This window comes from Ahaetulla prasina, chromosome 1 (genome assembly GCF_028640845.1).
Source record: "Ahaetulla prasina isolate Xishuangbanna chromosome 1, ASM2864084v1, whole genome shotgun sequence".
In the NCBI taxonomy this organism is placed as follows: Eukaryota; Metazoa; Chordata; class Lepidosauria; order Squamata; family Colubridae; genus Ahaetulla; species Ahaetulla prasina.
Window position 1 is genome coordinate 109,691,181 of NC_080539.1, and position 22,753 is coordinate 109,713,933.

The 22,753-nt window shown below is 36.3% G+C and overlaps 1 protein-coding gene across 1 annotated transcript; it reads right to left on the bottom strand.

The window, feature by feature from the left end:
- Positions 1-2,650: 2,650 nt before the first annotated feature.
- Positions 2,651-21,065, bottom strand: LOC131193658 (probable DNA double-strand break repair Rad50 ATPase). Its single transcript, XM_058174139.1, has 10 exons — positions 20,978-21,065; positions 17,576-17,666; positions 17,282-17,360; positions 16,420-16,534; positions 12,755-12,939; positions 11,687-11,841; positions 11,156-11,318; positions 6,294-6,452; positions 5,176-5,343; positions 2,651-3,734 (listed from the first exon to the last, which is right to left on the bottom strand). The coding sequence occupies exons 1-10, from the start codon at positions 21,063-21,065 to the stop codon at positions 3,531-3,533; spliced, it is 1,407 nt and encodes a 468-aa protein (XP_058030122.1). The 3' UTR covers positions 2,651-3,530.
- Between the last annotated feature and the right edge of the window lie 1,688 nt (positions 21,066-22,753).

Here is a 22,753-nt window from a genome sequence, read left to right on the forward strand (position 1 = left end):
TGCTTTTGGGGGGAAGTGGGGGGAGGCGTCGTTACACGTTTTGCGAAAGCCAATCTGTTTTTCTTCCTTTACCCGATGCCGGATTTAGGCTTGAACTAAGCAAATTACAATTTAGGGGTTTACAATCTGAAGGACCTCACAACATTTCAAGGTTGAGTTGGGGTTTTTGTTTGGCTTGTACAATTTAGTGTGGCTTTTTATGTGTACTGTAATAAACATTTTAAGCCCAAATTTTCTGTTGATTTCGCCTTTACATTGAACAGAACTTCTGAGAACAGATCCCTGAAAGAAATGTATTTTTCACCTTATTAGGTACATATTTTCAATTGGGTTTTTTTTTTGACAAGTTCTGTTTTGACACACACATTTATGGTGTAATTTTTTAACAAGGGGCTCATCAAATCTAAATTCAACACTGCCTTTACCTACTCAGAGCTTAACGTGAGCAGTTTTGTTCCATGGAGTTTTCCATTGCTCAGTTATACGAATTGCTACTGCTATTTCAATCTTATATCTGTTAGGCAGTTTGAAGTTTTATTTACTGCTGCTGCTCTGTTGTTTGGATGTGGTTACTTTCTTGCTCTGTGGCAGTTCTTCAGCAAAAATACCCAAATGTTACTGCCTTGCCTTTTCATGGATTGTATATCTAAGCACTTTCTAGAAATCAATTTCTAAGCCATTGAGATACCACAGATGAACAGAATAGGTTTAAATTTAAGGAACAGATGTTCATACATGCAGTAAGTATTAAATAATTAATATAGTACAGGTAGCTTAGATTTAATACTAAATCATATTAAAACATTTCACAAAACTACAGTGGTTGGGATGATGGATCATGCTAACTCTCAAACAAGTATGCTATATTATAGTTTAGTAAATATAAACTATAGTGTAGTATTGGTAGTACATAGTAAACGATGTATTGGCATCTTGTAAGTATAGCATAAGTGTTTCCTTATGGCCTCTACCTTCTGAGATAATATATGTAACACTTTTTCTGTACAGATGCTTTCAAAGCTAAACCAAGAAGGTTAAGAAACCTGCCAAGTTACAAAATTTATATGGTATTGTTGGAAGAAATATCCATCTGGGTTCAGTTCCAAGTGGGGACAAAGACACTGGAAACATGGAGGCTGCTTGGAAAGATGGTTTAATGGTGGTCAGGATCACATGGCTTGAGTTCCTGAACAGAAAAGGGCCTGAGATCCTGTGTGCTCCCTGGTTTTATGATTTTTCTGAGCTTTGACCTTTCTGGGGCACAGGAAGAGTATCCTGATTGGTTGTCAGACTCCCAGGGGGTGGGGGTCTTAGCTAGCCTTGCTGGCTGTCTCTCAAGCTTGCTTGAGCCTTGCCATGTGGTGAGTTTCAGTTGTATTGTGTTGCAAATCATGGGGGGATTGAGTGAGCTTGGTTGAAGCCTTAATTGCCCATTGACAAAGGTGGGGAGAATGAGTGAGCTTAGCTGAGGCTTTTAATGGCCCATTGACAAAGGTGGGGGGGAGTCAGGAAGTTGCAGGGAGCTCCTTTGTCTTTAAAATATGTTTCTCCATTTCTCATCCAGGAAAGTATAATATTCTGCTTTTTAAAATATTTCCTAGAATATTTCATTCTTCTAGGAGGGGGGTGGGTGCTAAATTCCTACAGTATCATAATTTTTCTTTTCATAGCTTCTTTCTTTCTAAGCTACCCAATGTTTTCTTCACTTTAGGCATCTGAAATTACTTAACTGAAATTTGCTCACAAACCAACTTTAAATCTGAATTTACCTATGAATTATGAATGATTTTCTTGTATGAGTTGACCCTTTTTATAGTTAGTTTTCTCTGTGCTGCAAAAGAGAAATTGGTGTGCAAATTATTTAGGAAAGGAAGATTGTGAATGAGTGTCCCATATTTAGAAATGAGATGCAAATTACCAACTGTAGAAGGATCATTGAAGACTGTGATTGCAACATAGTGCAATATTGATGGAAAACTGGACCCAAAGACTTGGACATGTATTCCACCCCATTACACAGAGAAACAAAGGCAACTAAAAGAATCTTAACATGATACTGTTGGAAGAAATGTTCATCTGGGTTCAATTCCAAGTGGAAAGAAAGACACTGGAAAATGGTGACTGCTTGGAAAGATGGTTTAATGGTGGACAAAAGAACCACATGGTTTGAAGTCCTGGTCAAAAAAGACACATGGAGTGGAGAGAGAGAGAGAGAGAGAGAGAGAGAGAGAGAGAGAGAGAGAGAGAGATTTATACCCTCTATTGAGATTTGAATTTGAGCTTGTATTCTGATTGGTTGTCAGACTCCCATGGAGCCATGTAGGCTGTCCTGAGTCCCAAGCTTAGTTGATCTTGCTGGGTGATGTAATCTTCCCAGGTGCATTTGATGAGATGGGTAGAGGGCTAATCCTATCATGTCTTGAGGGCCATGTCTTAATCCCATCACCCTGGAGCTGACGGCCTTTTGTGTTGTAGATAAAATGTCTTTTGTCTTTCTGTGGCTATTAACAAATGTGGGGGCTGCTTTCCAAGAGCATGTTTCTCCTTTTCTCATTCAGGAAGGTATAATATTTTGCCTTTTTAATATTTCCTAGAATATTTTATTTTTTTAGGAGAGGGGTGAGTGCTAACTTCCTATAACTTAAGACCAGATGACACGCAATCATTTAAACAAAGGTTACCAAATTTAAATTTCTGTACAATGGTCTAAAATCTTACATATAAAGTTGAAGATGCAGGGTAAAATAAATGCTGCCAGGTATTACCTATTATCCTGTAATGCAGTACATTATTATTTGCTGCTGCTTTCAGCTTTAACAGTTAACATTTTAAAAATCTATTAAATAAGATATATTCTTAGTGCAATCTGTTTCTTGGGAGCCAAACCCATTAAATTCTATTAAATATTGTCCTTTGGTAAAAAAATAATTTCATGCCATAAAATAAACTGTGCCCTGGCAATTATAATTATTTTTAAATATGTTCTAAATTACTGTTCCACCAGTAATAATTAAATGTATACATATTTTCAAAGTAAGTAAGCATAGATTATGCTTAAATTTATACAATTGCTTTTGAAGATTTCAATTTCAAAGTCATCTTATTTCAGCCTTGCAAGAAGCATAGTCCAGACAAGAAGCATATCCAGAAATACCAGCTCCATCTTTATTGTAATGTTAAATATACAGAATCTTGTGAGCCTGAACATAATCACCCCACCCTTCTCTTTACACCTCAAGAGACTAGAAAGAGTCCGTTCTAAAATTTGCCATGCCCCCATTTCTTCTGAGGGCTCAGCTGCTTCTTATCTGACCAATGCTTATTTGACTAGATCAAGACCCATCCGTCTGTGGGTCTTCTTCCTATCTCCCAAAGTCATTCCTATATACCACTGCATCTTCCTTCTGTGTACAGTCATGATTCAAGGAATAATTAATGTTATTAAATTGACATGATTCAAGAAGGTTCTATGTAATCATACACAATTCAACATTTCTCACAGGAAATCAAAGCTCATTAACACATCTCAATTATTCTTTTCCTATTCTATCAATAATATTCACCATTGAATTGCTGAGTTTCATCATGGAATTTGCCATTTTGGAGATTTTGTCCCATTTTTCTGATTGAAGAGATTGATGTAATGTATGCTTCATTTTTAAAGCTGAAATTGCTTTATCCAGGCCCAGCATCTTATTTGATGCCTCCCGTAGACTATTTTCTTTTCCAGCAAGCTGAAGATAGAAAAAAATGTGAAAATTATAGGTATTGTTCTTAAGGCCAAACTACTTCATCAGCCAAAGGAAAGGGCAGACAGTGATTGCATTATATTTCTTAATTGTTATGTCTTTAACTTGCCATTTGCTTCTAATGCAGCTATTCTTGCTGCAAATAGCACTTTTTGTGGTCCAACAACAGCACTGTGATATATGATTTTCAGCAAAAAAACAGTGTAAAAGAAAAAGTTCTGTCAGTTGTTATGTTCTGTCATAACTTACACAAAGTATCCTATGAATTTCTCCCAAAGTATTTTGCAATAATGGAAAAGACAGGATTTTAACAAGAGTTAGATTTGTACTCCAATACCTGTATGTATGAAATCAAACGCTGCCTATTAGAACAAGGGGAAAGAGCTAAACTGGTGAATAATACCTTCAGATATTGTGGAAAAGGTTATTTTCTTATAACTCAAATTAATCCTAATCCAGACTGGATCCTTAAATGCTATTTTTTTTCTTTTAAAAAGAAGAGATGATCCTGGCTATAATTCCATTAATAAACAGCATGCAATATTTAACTTAAATAGATAGTTTGGTCCTATAGTAATAACTAAACTCCTCATAAATTAATAGCAAATTATAATTTATCCTTTTATTCTTCTCCCTTTTTTCATATATTCATTTAAAAATATGCAAACTCTAATATTTACTCCAGTACTTTCATGAGAATTACAGAAGGCTTACTTAACTAGGTTACTTTACATGTTTTCAAAAACCCAGATTCAGAGGAAGACCTCAAAAAAGCAAGGCATAGCTCTATTCTTCAACTGAATAGCATAGGAAAAGAGATTACATTTACGGGTAAACTTAATTTTGATAAAAGGATGAAATATGAATCAGTACAAAAGTTTAAAATACAATAAAAAATACTAATTTTGTTTTTAAGCACTCATACCTTTATCTTTTTGGGCAGACTGAAATATTTGATATAATAATAGCTCCTGCATCAATTCCTCTGTGATTTCAGTATTTTCATTTAATTTCAACATACCATTATCTACTTCCTATAGCCTTTTAAATGGAATTGGTATAAAATATCTTATGCCACAATATATCCAGATTATTTATAAATAGTGTGTACATGTGAATGCAAGTATATACACATATGTGCATGCACATGTACATCAGGGGTGGGTTCTACTTACCTTTACTACCAGTTCGCAATGCGGTCGTGCGCATGCTTCTGCGCATGTGCAGATCATCATTTATGATGTCTCGGCAGGTGGGATGAGCCTCCCACCGATTTTACTACTGGTTCTATAGAACCGGACAGAACCGGGAGCAACCCACCACTGATGTACATGTAAGAACAGTATTTCCATATGAGCATTCTAATTTGATTACAGATGTTCTTTATTGCCCACAATTTCCTTACACAAATGATAAAAGAAATCACCTGTTTTTTTAGATTAGATGCAAAATCAATTAGCAGAGAATTCTCCCTTTTTAGTTCAATGTTGTCTTGTTCTTCTTTTTCTAGCATAGCTCTAACGTCAGCTATTCGGCTACTCAATGTTGCAATATTTAAATCAACAGTTGTGCTTCTTTTTTCTAACAGGCTAATCTAGAATAAATCAGCAACCATAAACAATAAAAATCAGGGAGCAGACATTTAAAAGAAATACATACAAATATAAAAATGCTATAATTGTTTAGCTGATGGACATCACTACAACAGAGCAAAAAAATATAAGGGAAAACCAAGAGAAAATCAATAAAAAAAACTTGGATGAGCAACTTCCCTATATCTGTGATGCCCTCAGAAGGCCTGCCTCCTGCTTCCCCATTCCCTCAAAGGGCTTGAATATTGATCATGAGTATAATGGACCTTCTGAAGATCAAAAGGTATTGAATAAGTATCAGAAACAAGCAATCTGTGAAGAATATAATATTGGCTTGAAGTTGAACCTTAGAGGAGAACTAGATGTTTTCAAGCATCTGGCTTCTTTATAACACAAAAGCAAAGGAAAAATCAGCAGTAGGAAGTGAATGTTTTGACTCCGTTGCACCCATCTGTTATTCTCTGAAAATGTTTCTAATTGCTTTAAAAGGATTTTGTTTAAAAACGAACCTGGATGACGAAGCACACAGACTGTCACTGAACTAAGTGCTGGGTTATCTTTATACTTTAAGTACTTAACTAGTATGCATCATGTTCCTGTGTTACCATTATACATGCAAATATAGAATAAGGATCTGATTTGTTAACCATTAAGTTCAAACTGGGTCTGTTTTATAACACATCCAATTAGTGATAATTTAGCACAATAGCCGTTTAACCGGTAGCAGCAAAATGTCAGGCAGCCATTTTCCATCACACTAAAGACACAAGAAACGATTCCTGTGCTGTTCTCTACGCAAATAAGTAAGGAATTGATTGGTAGTTGTATAAAGTCATATTTTAAGTCCTACACAAGATCATAGACATATTGTTGTGATATCTGAACTGGCTTAATACTGATTTTGCTATTTTTTTACAGCCAATATAACAATGTTTTTATTTAGTCATTCAACCTTATCTTCAAGTTCCTGGAAGGTGCTCATTTCTTGTTCCAGAAGGTCTTGGTGTGTCTTAATCTCATGTTGCAGTTGCTCTTCCTGATCTTTCACTGTCAGAAATTGAGGAATGCTTGCTGAATGGGCTGTATACATCTCTTCCTTGAGAACTCTTTCCTACAATAAGGAAATGTGAGCTATTCATGAAGTTTCAAAGGAAACATGTACATTTTTAAAAAGCATATCGGTCAACCCAAGATATTTAGAGCTATATAAAATAATGAAGCCCTGCAGCAGGCAATTTTCTGTGTAAGATGAAATTAGATGAAGAAATGAATTGCAATCCAGAAAAAAGATATGGGTAATATGCATTGATGGGTGAAAATAAAGCGAGGGAGTACAGAAAAAGTGACTGAACCATTTTAGAAAACCAAGAATAAATGAGAATCATGAAAGAGGTTGGATTCTTTTGAATAGTTCGACCATAAATATATTCGTGTGTGTGTGTGTGTGTGTGTGTGTGTGTGTGTGTGTATATGTTTTCTGAGGTTTTCACGGGTGTTTGTATGTAGGTCTTTGGTTGTTCGGGTTTTCTCCCGTGTAAAATTGGAAGTGTCTTGGCGACGTTTCGACGAAGTCTCATTCGTCATCTTCAGGCTTCAGCTTCGTGCTTCTGGGAGCAATGTGTGATCTTCAGAAACAGCTGCGATCACACATTGCTCCCAGAAGCACAAAGCTGAAGCCTGAAGATGACGAATGAGACTTCGTTGAAACGTCGAAACGTCGCCAAGACACTTCCAATTTTACACGGGAGAAAACCCGAACAACCAAAGACCTACATATATATATATGTATATGTATGTATATATATATATATATATATATATATATATATATATATATATATATATATATGTATATGTATGTATATATATATATATATATATATATATACACATACACACATACATACATACATACACACACAAACAGCAAAAGAATTGTTTGTTCATGGCGAAAGGGTACAAGGTAATTCTAAATGTGAGAAAGGTCATTTTGATAGAAGTTGTGTATGAATAAACCTATAAAATCATAAAATATATGCATATAAGAGTATAAAGCAAAAAAGTTAGGATGAAAGATTAAATTCATATGCTTCATGTGTTTATGAAGAAAAATATAATTTCAAAAATATAGTTTCATGTAATTAAAGAGAGTCAAGAGTAGAAGAGGCAAAATGCAGAGTAATTTTGATGGAAATCGGGGAAAAAAAAACCAGGAATGAAAAGCTGAACAAGGAGCTTCCAGTAAAGTAAATGGCATTGAAAATAACATGATGAAATAACTGAAGATGAAATTGAAGTGAGGGAATACTGGAAGAAATATTTTAGACATTTACATGATAATTATAATAAAATATCAAATAATGAAATAAATGTTATAAATGCTAGTGTCCCAGAAAAAATAATGGAAAAAAAGTCTAAATGCTTTGAAAAAATAGCAAGGTTGTTGCTGCTGAAGTTGAGGCACTGGGAGAAATATAAAAATAAAGATCTGGTTTTGTAATAGAATGGCTATGCAAGTCGTTTAATATTCGCAACAACAGCACAATAATCCCTGCTGCTTAGAAATGTTTGGGTATATATAGAAAAAATTAATAAATAATCCACAGGGAACAGAGGTGAAATCTAAAAATTTTCCCTACCGGTTCTGTGGGCGTGGCTTAATTGTGGTCAGATGAGCGTGGGCATGGCTTGGTGGTCAAATGACTGGGTGGGCGTAGCCAATAATAATAAATAATCAAAATAATAAACAAAGTATATAAAACAATAAGAGGTACCAAAAAACAACTTTCACACTTTACACACACACAATACAACACAACTGACTCACACACAATGTAAAAGCAGCTGCACTTCACCCAGAATGGCCCCTGCAACAAGCAGGAACCTCACACTTTCACACTTTACACACACACAACACAACTCTCTCTCTCTCTCTCTCTCTTTCTCTCTCTCTCTCACACACACACACACACACACACACACAAATGCCACATACAGCTTTGTGAGATTTTGTGTGTTTGTGTAGTTAGAGTGAAACATTACAGAAACATACCAAATCTCAGAAAGCTGCACAAATATTTTATTTTATTATTTTTATTTATTTTTTTAGAACAGGGGTCTCCAACCATAGTAACTTAGTTTGTGGACTTCAACTCCCAGAGTTCCTCATTCAGCAAAGCAGGAAGTCAAAGTAAGCTTTTTTTTCTTTCTTCAGTACTTTCAGAAGAAAGTATGGCGTTGCCAGCCTGAAAGAGCAGTAATTATAGGTAAGTGAGGAGGGAGAATTGGCTGGGCATGGGTGGAGGCTCTTGTAAGTGGGGGCTGTTAAAAAATGAGTTTAAAAGCCTGTGAGGATCAGGAAACTCCTCTGGGATCGCCAGAGGAGGCTTTTAAAACCTCGGGTTTTTTTCTTGTTTTTTCCCCCCTTTGGCTGAAGAGGGTTTTTTTAAAAAAAACTTTTAAAGGGTTTTGATGATCTCTGCTCAGCCCCGTGATCATCAGAGGTTTTTTTTTTTACTTTTAAAGGCATGTTTTGGCTGAAGAAAAACTTTTAAAAGTAAAAAAAAAACCCTCTACTGATAGTGCGGCTCAGCAGAGGCGGGGGGGCGGGGCCAGGGATTTTTGCTGCCGGTCCTCCGAACCAGCAGCTACCATCGCTACCTAATCAGGCAAGCCGGTGCGAACCGGGAGCATTTCACCCCTGACAGGGAGATTAATTTTATTGATCTAAAATGGGCAGTTCTACTAATTGAATAAATAAATACGTTCGTTAACTGTGCCCAGGAAGGTATTTGGCAGAATCTGACCAAAAGAGAGTAAAAAAAGGTGAGACAGTAAGCAAAATGTGGTATATTATGTCATCAGGAGAGGCACTGATGAAATTTTTCCTCTTTAGAATAGAATAGAATTTTTTTTATTTTTTATTTTTTAGAATTTTTATTGGCCAAGTGTGATTGGACACACAAGGAATTTGTCTTGGTGCATATGCTCTCAGTGTACATAAAAGAAAAGATACGTTCATCAAGGTACAACATTTACAACACAATTGATGATCAATATATCAATATAAATCATAAGGATTGCCAGCAACAAGTTATAGTCATACAGTCATAAGTGGAAAGAGATTGGTGATGGGAACTATGAAACGATTAATAGTAGTGCAGATTCAGTAAATAGTCTGACAGTGTTGAGGGAATTATTTGTTTAGCAGAGTGATGGCCTTTGGGAAAAAACTGTTCTTGTGTCTAGTTGTTCTGGTGTGCAGTGCTCTATAGCGTCGTTTTGAGGGTAGGAGTTGAAACAGTTTATGTCCAGGATGCGAGGGATCTGCAAATATTTTCACGGCCCTCTTCTTGATTCGTGCAGTATACAGGTCCTCAATGGAAGGCAAGTTGGTAGCAATTATTTTTCTGCAGTTCTAATTATCCTCTGAAGTCTGTGTTTTCTTGTTGGGTTGCAGAACCGAACCAGACAGTTATAGAGGTGCAAATGACAGATTCAATAATTCCTCTGTAGAATTGGATCAGCAGCTCCTTGGGCAGTTTGAGCTTACTGAGTTGGCGCAGAAAGAACATTCTTTGTTGTCCTTTTTTAATGATGTTTTTGATGTTAGCTGTCCATTTGAGATCTTGCGATATGATAGAACCCAGAAATTTGAAGGTTTCTACTGTTGATACTGTGTTGTCAAGTATTGTGAGAGGTGGAAGTATGGAAGGGTTTTTCCTAAAGTCTACCACCATTTCTACGGTTTTGAGTGTGTTCAGTTCCAGATTGTTTTGGTTGCACCACAAGGCTAGTCGTTCGACCTCTCGTCTATATGCGGATTCGTCATTGTCTCGAATGAGACCAATCACTGTTGTGTCATCTGCGAACTTCAGTAGCTTAACAGATGGATCATTGGAGATGCAGTCATTGGTATACAGAGAAAAGAGAAGTGGGGAGAGCACACAGCCTTGGGGGGCCCCTGTGCTAATTGTACAGGTATTTGATGTGATCTTGCTTAGCTTCACCTGCTGTTTCCTGTTTGTTAGGAAGCTTGTGATCCACTTACAAGTCTGTTCCGGTACCTGTAGCTGGTTTAGCTTAGTTAGAAGAATGTCTGGAATGATGGTATTGAATGCTGAACTAAAGTCTACAAAAAGGACCCTTGCATAGGTCTTTGGAGACTCAAGATGTTGTAGGATGTAGTGCAGAAAAGTGAAATGTACGAATATGAGAAACTATAACTTTAAGTCAGTTCCTCTGTTAGGCAGGCCCATCCAGTCTTTATCTTTTGATTCCATTTACTGTGCTACAGTTCCTAATTAGCACTAATACAGAAGAGATCATTCTTCATCTTGTGTAATAATCTTCTCTCTGTGATCCTAGTATAGAATTTCGTCTTTTGAAAACATAAAAGGCCACTTTGAATGTATACAAGTCAACTCATATTCTTAACTGGCTCTTCTTGTATCCTGGGGTTTAGATCATTCTGACCATATGGCTTTCTTTTTATTTAAAAATAGTATATTTTGCTTTATTTTTATAATAGAGAATTATTTAAGCATTAATATCGTTGGCATGACACAAATACATACAAAAATGTAGGCAAAATTTTGTCCCTTGAGAGGAAAAGGGAGAATGAATATTCAACTGACCTATTTATAGTAAGAAACAGAACAGCCTTTATCAATATATTTTTACTGGAATACATATGGTAGGTTAAAAGGCACACTTTTAAAAAAACCAAAATCAGTAGAAACCCGCATATGTCCTCACATACTTTCAACCAGATATGTAAGTTCTTATTGTGAATGAGATTAATATTTTTCTTACAATGTTTGTTTGTTTGACAAGTTCCAAAAACCTGGATTGCAAGAGATTATTTTCCTTGGTCAAAGCTGCATAATCATCTGCTATTTTACTTCGTAAGAGACGGTCCTGTTCTGCCAGAAGCTCTCGTTCATGAATTTGATGGTGCAAAAAAGATGTCTCATTCCTTCAGAAATAAAACAATACAATTTGCAGAGTAAAACAGAATTATTTAAAAAGGCACATCGGATTCAAAAAGAAAATCAATAAACAAGGTAACAGAGCTTCATAGAAGATTAATAATTATAATAATTATTATTATAAATAATATAATCAGATTCAGAACTCTCTTGAAACACAGCCTTTGCCAATCATATAAATACCATCACAAAAAATGTGTTGGGAGGAACCATTAATGAATATTTTTTTCTATGCTTCCAGTAATAATACTATAACAAATTAATAATTTAAGTCAGGGTTTGCACCATTTATAAATACTTGCAAGGTTGAATATGATGTTAGTTTTCATTTTCTCCAAAATTCATTAATTAGTACCTTAATTCATGAGTAATTTGAGCATGCATTGCTGCTGTTTTCTTAAGGATTTTTTCTTCCATTTCATGTACAGCAGACTGGGTATCCAATAATTCCTTTTTCTTTTCAGAAAGCTCCAACTCCATTGCCTTTTGCCGTTCCAACTGTTGCGTCACCTTGATTTAAATATAACATGTGGTAGCAGATAAATATTCTACAGAACTGTAATTCAAAAATAACTGAGGATCATTTTTTCACAAAACAAGATTCATGCAATAATTAGTCATATATCTAAACTTAGAACTTTGAAATTCTTGCTTTTTGGTTTTTCAAATATTTACAAATAACTTTTCTGAAGAAGAAAGGAAGGAAGGAAGGAAGGAAGGAAGGAAGGAAGGAAGGAAGGAAGGAAGGAAGGAAGGAAGGAAGGAAGGAAGGAAGGAAGGAAGGAGGGAAGGAAGGACGGACCTTTTTAGCAGAATATCTATATAGATTTCATCATTAAGCTATCTGTCTTTCCAGGATAACTTGGTTTAGTGTAATGTTTCTTCCCTAGTCAAAAAGTGCTTCTGAACATTGATGACAGGAAATAGAAGGAATCCTACCCAAGGATTTTTTTTCTTTTGTTAAACACCAACCTGGCATTCAAAAACAATACCAGAACTCCAGGATTTGATTGTCTGATACATAGCAAGCCAAGAACTGGACAACAGAACAACAAACAGCAAACCCAGTGTCTGAGAATATGATCCACCCTCAGATCCCCACTATATCTCACTCTGCCCACTGCTGTTGAGATAATCTAACTTGCTCTCTCAGCATCCCATCCTACTTCTTCTCCTCACTACCTTAGTCCATTGGCAATAAACATATTAAAAAAATCCAACTGCTTCCTGTTTCCCAAGTTTGGCAGCCTCAGAGGGCTTGACAGATGCACAGAAACAATGATGGCCATTATGAATGCATACTTATTAGACAGATGAAATATAAAGTCTCCCAGCTGTATAATTCTGTGTATATATTACTATTTTTGAAAAAAAATATAGATCAATCATATTAGGATGTAATAAATTATAAAATAACCAATACCTTTGTTTTTAGCATAAGGATAGTTTGTTCTTTGTTTTTCAGATTCATTTGTTGTTCTTCCAGTTCCTGCTTAGCACACGAGATCTCAATTTCTTTTGCCGAGATTTGCTCATCTTTCTCTGCCTTCTTTCTCTTCCATTGTCTGATTTCCTCTATCAAACCCTGTTTCTCTTTTAAATGCTGCTCTGAAAGTAGAATTTATAATGATGAAATTCTTGCCAGAGTGAGATAATGTTGGAAAAGCTCTTCATAACTTGAAACCATCGCTATCTATTGGACCCGATGGACTATGTGCATACTTCTTAAAAAAACTTTCCACTAATATAGCAGAACCCCTAAGCATAATCTTTGATAAAGCTTTCACTACCAGTTCCCTTCCCAAACTTTGGTCATTAGCCACAGTCATCCCAATCTTCAAAAAAGGAGACCCCAGCTTAGTCGAAAATTACAGACCAATCTCTCTGTGCTGCGTCACCTGCAAAGTCATGGAATCAATCATCAACCAATCCATTACCTCACACTTAGAAACTAACAACCTACTCTCCAATAAACAATTTGGTTTCAGGAAAAAATTATCATGCAACTTACAACTTCTCCACTGTAAAAACATATGGACTACAAATCTTGATCAAGGCAAAACAATAGATGCAATCTACATAGACTTCTGCAAAGCTTTTGACTCAGTAGTACACGATAAACTTCTCCTAAAACTAAAATCCTATGGCATTTCAGGACCCCTTCACAAATGGATATCTGCTTTTCTGTCTAACAGACAACAAGTGGTCAAAATTGGCAATGCTCTATCAAATCCTGTTCCTGTCAAGAGTGGCGTTCCTCAAGGCAGCGTTCTTGGACCAACACTCTTCATACTATACATTAATGATCTTTGTGACCATATCTCAAGTAATTGTGTTCTCTTTGCTGACGATGTCAAACTATTTAACACCACAGACAATACATCTATCATTCAAAAAGACCTTGATCATCTAACCGCTTGATCTAAAACTTGGCAACTCCAAATCTCAACCAGCAAATGCTCAGTCTTACATATTGGAAAAAAGAACCCAAACACTAAGTAGATACTTGATGGACATTACCTTATAGAGGATCCTTATCCCGTTAAAGACCTTGGAGTTTTCATGTCAAATGATCTAAGTGCCAAAGCCCATTGCAACTACATCACAAAAAAGGCTCTAAGAGTAAACCTAATCTTGCGTAGCTTCTTTTCCAAAAACACTACATTACTAACCAGAGCATATAAAACATTTGCTAGGCCAATTCTTGGATACAGCTCGCCTGTCTGGAACCCTCACCACATTTCTGACATCAATACAATTGAACGTGTCCAGAAATATTTTACAAAAAGAATTCTTCATTCCTCTGTAAACAACAAAATACCTTATCCCACCAGACTTGAAATCCTAGGCTTAGAAAACTTGGAACTCCATCGCCTTCAACAAGACCTAAGTTTAACTCATAGAATCATCTATTGTAATGTCCTTCCTGTTAAAGACTACTTCAGCTTTAATTGCAATAATACAAGAGCAACCAATAGATTTAAACTTAATGTTAACCGCTTTAATCTAGATTGCAGAAAATATGACTTCTGTAACAGAATCATCAGTGCTTGGAACACTTTACCTGACTCTGTGGTCTCTTCCCATAATCCTAAAAACTTTAACCAAAAACTTTCTACTATTGACCTCACCCCATTCCTAAGAGGACCATAAGGGGCGCGCATAAGAGCACAAACGTGCCTATCGTTCCTGTCCTATCGTTTTTCTTTTCTTCTTCCTATATATATATATATGCTTATACCTCCTAATATTTACTCATATATATGTTTATATACTACATAATCTTTTTGTATGATACTTATATATATTGTTGTGACAAAATAAATAAATAAATAAATAAAATAAATAATTAATGCTTTTCATACTTTTAATAAAAGCTCACTTGGATTGTGATCAGATTAACGTAGTTGTAGGTTAAAATTAGATTAAAAGTACCTCAAAACTCCAAAAATTTTAGCACAAAATCAGAGACGAAATCCACGGAAAAATGAGGAAAATAAATAATTTATTTTGTGCATTATCTATCTTATCTATTCATAGGGAAATAAACAACTAAGCTGGATGTTTTGTCTGATTGATGTCATAGGGATAGATATGGCATACTGTTGCAGCAAAAAAAAAAAGATCCTATAGCATCTGAAAAATACCTGTGGTGGTTTTAACCAATGATTCATACGTGCTGGTTTGTGGATAATTGGTAAAACACGGAAACCCACAAGGTTGTTTGATGCAACCTTGCTGTATTAACAGACCAGAACCTATTGGTGACTCAACAATATCAACAGAATAAAAGATTTTGTTCTCTGTAGTATGAATGCCCTAACTGTGAATTAGTTCCATCTCTTTTTAGGTTTCTTTAAATAGGCAAGGGCTGGTGGCCAATGTGCTAGTGAATGAGACCTGCTATTCATCTGCTGTCTCATATAGTATCTATATATCCTACCAAGTTACAGTTAGTTTGCCTATTTGTATCTTGGTGTGATATCTAAGTTCTGATAATTGTGGATTAGTTAATAAATCATGGTTAAATAAGTATTTCAGATTTACTGTAACAGCTGCTGATTTACAGCACAAGTTTGTACAGTGCCACTACTTAGAACACTACTTTTCTCCATTTCTCCTGAAATTAACATATGTATATAATTGTCGTAACACCTGTCTTGCTTCTAGATTCATTCTGTCCAAGCACCCTCTAGTGGAAAGCATTAAGGCTCCATCTTTTCTAAACCCAAAGACTCAACAAAAGACTGTATTAGAGATCAAGGGAACAGATCCTGTATTTGAATTGCCATTTAGAGACTAATTTATAATCAGTTATTCAACACATTCATATTTTCTTTTAGAATTTGTTCTGCGTAATTGACAATAAGAAAGAAAACATACTATTTCCTGAAGATATCATTTAAGCAATAATATACAAATTTACCACAGGATGGTGCTATTTTGAAAAAAAACCAAACCACTCACCTGAAGCTTAAACTTAAATAATATTTGGCTTTTTTAAATGGGCATTGTCAGCAGTCAACAGTTTCAAATAAGCTATATAATACTGGCATGATGTATCTTACACTATGAATTTAGAGTGAAATTAAAAATCTGTCCTTGTCTGTCTTTCCTTCTATATTTGCTGTTTGGCTCTATTGTCTGCTTAAATACTCTTTCCTAGTATGCCTTTACTAAGCCTATGCCTTGGTGATAAATTCATGATGCTGCACACTTTACAGAAAAAAAGTTATTAACTTTTTTTCAAGCACAGTAATTATTAGAATTTATTAGAGGTTCATGTATCTTGGATGGTTTTAGTAAAATTTCTTATTCTTTATTATTGCAAAAGAACAATACCATAGCTGGACATATGCAACATCTTTTCCCCCTATCTACAGTGGTATTATTTAGTGATTTCAGTAGGGGAGTTTGGAGGGTTTTTTGCAGTGTAATGAAAATGTTTTGCAATAAAATTTTCTGAGGCTTTCTCCCCACCCCCCCCCGAAATTAGAAGTCAACAAAAAATCCAAATGTTTATTAAATTTAAAATATAGTACCGTGGGAAAATCTACATAATTTTGATAATGCTGAAAAAATGATTACCATTAGCCATACTGATTTGGTTATTAAGTTGATTTCTTTCCATCATCAGTATGTTTAAACCATCTTTCTTTCGCTTCAGCTCCAGATCAAGGCTATCAGCCTTACACTGTAATGTCTATAAAACAATAAAATACAGTGAATTATAAGATTATATAAAATTATACTGAAATAACAGAGAAATTCAGTATCTTAAGGAGTTCATTTTAAATACAAGTTCTGATAAATTGGATTTCAGACCTCCTGTAATATTGAAAAATATTTTCACACAGGTAATCTTTGACTTTCGACTCTAATTGATTCTAGCAATTCCTGTTGCAAGCTGTGGCAGTCATAAATTGGATCATCAAATAACTAGATTCAATTTTACAACCTTTTTTGCGATGGTTGTTAACCACATGCAGCAGTCATTAAGCAAACTCATTGTTCACTATGATCATTTTTTTCCAATAACTAATGTAAATGCCAGCTTCCAGGAAAAAAAATTATCATACTATCCAGCACTGCAAACGACTCTAAATGTGGGCCAGTTACCAAGCATCTAAAATGCGGTCACGTCATAACCTTGGAAGTGGGTTATATGTATGTTTTAGAGTTCCATTGTAACTCTGAAAAATCACTAAGTGACTGGTCATAAGTAGACCACTACCTGTACATATATTTCAAATGTATTCGTTGGTAGTTAGCCTCTTGTTTTCCTTGTGTTTTCATTTTTGGTAACAAGTCCTCAATTCACAAATACATTTTGAAACTGCGAGAGGAAGTTACAGTAATCCTTTCACTTTCCTCTATTAATAATCCACTAAGTATAAATAAATATGCGAAGAATTACTTTGCCATTAGTAGTCAAACAGATTAAAATTACCTGTAGATTTTGTAGCATATGTTCCATTTCACATGCAAGGAGAGGCTGAGTATTAATTGCTTTTTTAGTCTGTTCACGAGTAATAACAAAAAGTTAAGGCAAAAGGATGAAATAACTAAATAACTTTAAATAAAATTTAAAATAGAAAATAGCTGAGCAATTCTCATTCGGTTTCCCCATTAATAAAATATTAAAGTCCAATATTACAAATAATCCTTTGAATATCCTACCCCTATAATTTTTTGATGACTTAAACATATTTTAGTTAACCATACTCAGAAATGCATAGGATATAGAAACTTAGCTTCCAATTCAAGGAAATAAATTTGCTGTTGAAGATTCTTGATGTATTTAGATTCTATGCATAGTGATGGATTTTCCATTTCTAAAAGCAAAAAAATTAAATTAAATTAAACTTATAATTATAAATTTGTATTTCTTTTGATTTAAAAAAAAAGTTTTACTCTTATACAGTACTTAACTCTTATAGGGACAGGATAGAAGCTTAAAAGTAACATTAGAAAGTATTACTTAGAGAAAGAGTAGTGGAAGCTTGGAACCAATTTCCAGTGGGTCAGTCATTAGGAACAGTGTTTCAATATGCTTGGGATAAGCACATGTCCATCATCTGATAAAAATTTAAATAAGAAAAAATAATAAATAAGAAAATAAAACAACAACCAAAGCCTCCTCAAAGGGCAGACCTGATGGACCACTAGGTCTTTTTCTGCCATCAGTTTTCTATCTTTCTAGAGTTCTCAGACAGCCATTTTGATGCAATGCTCTAGATAAGCCAATTATGTGCAACAGGGAATTTTAGCCTCTATTGTTCTTTATTTTTACCTATTTGGAAAGCATTCATGGGGTGGTGGGAGGGTGGGAGGATGTCAAAGCAAACTAATGATAATACTGTTATACAAGTTTTAGAATAAAATATAATTTTGCATACACCCTTACTACTTTTCCCTACTATATGAGAAAATCAGCAGCATCTTCTAATCCTTGGGCCCAAGCTACAATCCTTACCAGATATTAAGTAAATTGTACAGCCACTCCATCAAAAAAAATATTTTCTATTAATTTTTGGAAAAAAATCATTCAGAATCAGGAATTTGGGGGGGGCAGGGGAGTCAAAAGTCAGGATGATGACCACAGTCATATGATAATAACCATGCATTTTTACATACAGCCTTATTCTTGTAAAAAGGGGCCAGGGTTTTCATTGCATAGTTGCAACCAACACCTTGTCATACAACTCATGCCCATATGCAACCATTATCAGTCAGTTTTGGAACATTTTGTCCAATGTTTCACAAAAACCTTGTTTTACCAAAGTTTCCTCAAGCTATTCTATATAATTTAGTAGGATCTCTACATTTCTTTGGCAGTTCAACATACAGTTACGCATCTGTCACCATCTATACACTGGTATATACAATATACTAGGAATATACTCAATATGAACCAGCTGGTGTAGTGGTTAAGGCATCAGGCCAGAAATCGGAAGACTGTAAATTCAAGTCCCATCCTGGACACAAAGGCAGGTGGATGACTTTGGGCCAATCACTTCTTCTCGAGCAAATAGCTTCTGAAAAATCTTGTCAAGAAAACTGCAGGGTCTTGTCCAGGCAATCTTGGAGACTTGGACAAGATTAACTGTAGGGGAAAATAAGTCAGCTTATTCAGCAATCAAAAAAATCCTTTAATTAATAAAAAGTTATTACTGGAAAGCCATTATTCACAAAATAATTAAAATAATAAAAAATAAAATCAGAAGAGAGTTTTCCCCATTTTATAAAAGTATTTAAAAGCCTGGTCCAAGTGTACTGGTATTTTACACTACCCTGCTGTTGCATTTTTTTCAAAATTTAATTCAGGTTCATTTCTGCTGATCCTCTACCAAACAAAATGAATATGTCTTTTAATGAGAGGCAGGTTTAGAAGTCAAATGAGGCTAATTTAAAGCAATAAATGAATACCAATGTAGTTAAATGACGATCTATTTTTAAATCTTTCCATCAGGATTGATCCTGGAACCAGACCGTTTCTTATTTCATTCCCAAGTACTTCAGCCCAGTCCAAACGCGAAGGAGAGATCCGTACGCGTACACATATATTTTTAAGCTCTCTTGCAGGAGGGAAAAAAAGGTTACAAGACACAGATTGAATCACTGCAACAAAAACTTCAACCAAAAACTTCAACCAAAAACTGTCTACTGTTGACCTCACCCCATTTCTAAGAGATCTGTAAGGGGCGTGCGTAAGAACACAAGCGTGCCTACAGTTCCTATTATTTCCTTTCGTTATATCCATATAATATAGTTATTACATACTCATACTTATATTTATGCTTGTATATTGTATAGTTATTACATGCTTATGCTTATATATACTGTGTGACAAATAAAATAAATAAATAAATAAAAATAAAATCAGAAGAGAGTTTTCCCCATTTTATAAAAGTATTTAAAAGCCTGGTCCAAGTGTACTGGTATTTTACACTACCCTGCTGTTGCATTTTTTTCAAAATTTAATTCAGGTTCATTCCTGCTGATCCTCTACCAAACAAAATGAATATGTCTTTTAATGAGAGGCAGGTTTAGAAGTCAAATGAGGCTAATTTAAAGCAATAAATGAATACCAATGTAGTTAAATGACGATCTATTTTTAAATCTTTCCATCAGGATTGATCCTGGAACCAGACCGTTTCTTATTTCATTCCCAAGTACTTCAGCCCAGTCCAAACGCGAAGGAGAGATCCGTACGCGTACACATATATTTTTAAGCTCTCTTGCAGGAGGGAAAAAAAGGTTACAAGACACAGATTGAATCACTGCAACAAAAACTTCAACCAAAAACTTCAACCAAAAACTGTCTACTGTTGACCTCACCCCATTTCTAAGAGATCTGTAAGGGGCGTGCGTAAGAACACAAGCGTGCCTACAGTTCCTATTATTTCCTTTCGTTATATCCATATAATATAGTTATTACATACTCATACTTATATTTATGCTTGTATATTGTATAGTTATTACATGCTTATGCTTATATATACTGTGTGACAAATAAAATAAATAAAAATGAACACAATTACTAGAAAGCTAGGCTCCCACAGATGCAAAAAAATGCACGACCCTTGGCCTACAAACCACAGCAGTTTAAACTACATTTAAGCTAGAACACCGGACCAATCCCTTCAGTCTTTTAAAGTGGTTGTGATTTTGTTTGTGGGCATTTTGCACCCTCCGTTTTTCCCTCTGCGGTTTGTTTTGAGGTTTGTTAATCGCGGGTGATGGACGAGCGGGGTTGTTCAAACCAATGGTTTTCAACCTCGGCAACTTTACGCCTGGCGGACTTCAACTCCCAGAAAGCCCCAGCCAGCAAAGCTGGCTGGGGCATTCTGGGAGTTGAAGTCCTCCAGGCTTAAAGTTGCCAAGGTTGAAGACCCCTGGTTTAAACCCAGCGCGAGCAAATGGATTCAGAACGGGTTCCTTTTGTAGCAGTTGCTAACTACACAACTTTCTCGGCACGGACATCAATGAGTTCTTACGGAGAGCAGAAGCGGGCTTGTCTGACGTCTTAACCGCAAGAGGCGAGCTGTTCTCTTTGAAGCGCTTTCGGTCGCTCAAACACCGGGAAGGGACGGCGTAGGGGAAGGGCAATAGCAGGCACAGGAAAAGACTGAAACTCTTTTACCTTTCTGGAGCAAGCTCAGCTCTCCAGGAAAAGCCAATGCAACAGACCCGAGGCTCTTCGTCTCCACGGCAACCTCCAGGCACAGCATTTTAGCCAACTTTCCTTGGGAGCCAGCCGAAGGCGAAACGTCAGAGGGCGGGAGCGGAGGCAGGGCCGGGCGGGGGAAAAGCAACGAGGGAGAAAAAGCAAACGACGAGAGCTGAGTTGCACTCGGGTTTTTGACGAAAGAGGGCAGGTTTAGAAGTCAAATGAGGCTAATTTAAAGCAATAAATGAATACCAATGTAGTTAAATGACGATCTATTTTTAAATCTTTCCATCAGGATTGATCCTGGAACCAGACCGTTTCTTATTTCATTCCCAAGTACTTCAGCCCAGTCCAAACCCATACGCGTACACATATTATATTTTTAAGCTCTCTTGCAGGGGGAAAAAAAAGGTTACAAGACACAGATTGAATCACTGCAACAAAAACTTCAACCAAAAACTTCAACCAAAAACTGTCTACTGTTGACCTCACCCCATTTCTAAGAGGTCTGTAAGGGGCGTGCGTAAGAACACAAGCGTGCCTACCATTCCTATTATTTCCTTTCGTTATATCCATATAATATAGTTATTACATACTCATACTTATATTTATGCTTGTATATTGTATAGTTATTACATGCTTATGCTTATATATACTGTGTGACAAATAAAATAAATAAAAATAAATACAATTACTAGAAAGCTAGGCTCCCACAGATGCAAAAAAATGCACGACCTTTGGCCTACAAACCACAGTAGTTAAACTACATTTAAGCTAGAACACCGGACCAATCCCTTCAGTCTTTTAAAGTGGTTGTGATTTTGTTTGTGGTAAACCGTGGGCATTTTGCACCCTCCGTTTTTCCCTTTGCGGTTTGTTTTGAGGTTTGTTAATCGCGGGTGATGGACGAGCGGGGTTGTTCAAACCAAGGGTTTTCAACCTCGGCAACTTTACGCCTGGCGGACTTCAACTCCCAGAAAGCCCCAGCCAGCAAAGCTGGCTGGGGCATTCTGGGAGTTGAAGTCCTCCAGGCTTAAAGTTACCAAGGTTGAAGACCCCTGGTTTAAACCCAGCGCGAGCAAATGGATTCAGAACGGGTTCCTTTTGTAGCAGTTGCTAACTACACAACTTTCTCGGCACGGACATCAATGAGTTCTTACGGAGAGCAGAAGCGGGCTTGTCTGACGTCTTAACCGCAAGAGGCGAGCTGTTCTCTTTGAAGCGCTTTCGGTCGCTCAAACACCGGGAAGGGACGGCGTAGGGGAAGGGCAATAGCAGGCACTGGAAAAGACTGAAACTCTTTTACCTTTCTGGGGCAAGCTCAGCTCTCCAGGAAAAGCCAATGCAACCGACCCGAGGCTCTTCGTCTCCACGGCAACCTCCAGGCACAGCATTTAAGCCAACTTTCCTTGGGAACCAGCCGAAGGCGAAACGTCAGAGGGCGGGAGCGGAGGCAGGGCCGGGCGGGGGAAAAGCAACGAAGGAGAAAAAGCAAGCGACGAGAGCTGAGTTGCACTCGGGTTTTTGACGAAAGAGGACAGGTTTCGTGCTGCCTTTTCCTCACTGCAACCTCCGGGATTTCCTTAGACATTTGCAAAACCAAAACAATTTGCAAAACCCAACAAGCCAGCTTCAAAAAGCCTGTTCCTCGGTTCTGACGCAGTAAAGGCACATCGTCGTCTTAGTCCATAGAGATTTTCAGTCGTCCAGGTCGTGACTGTCCCAAAGGTGCTTTTTTTTTTTGTACCA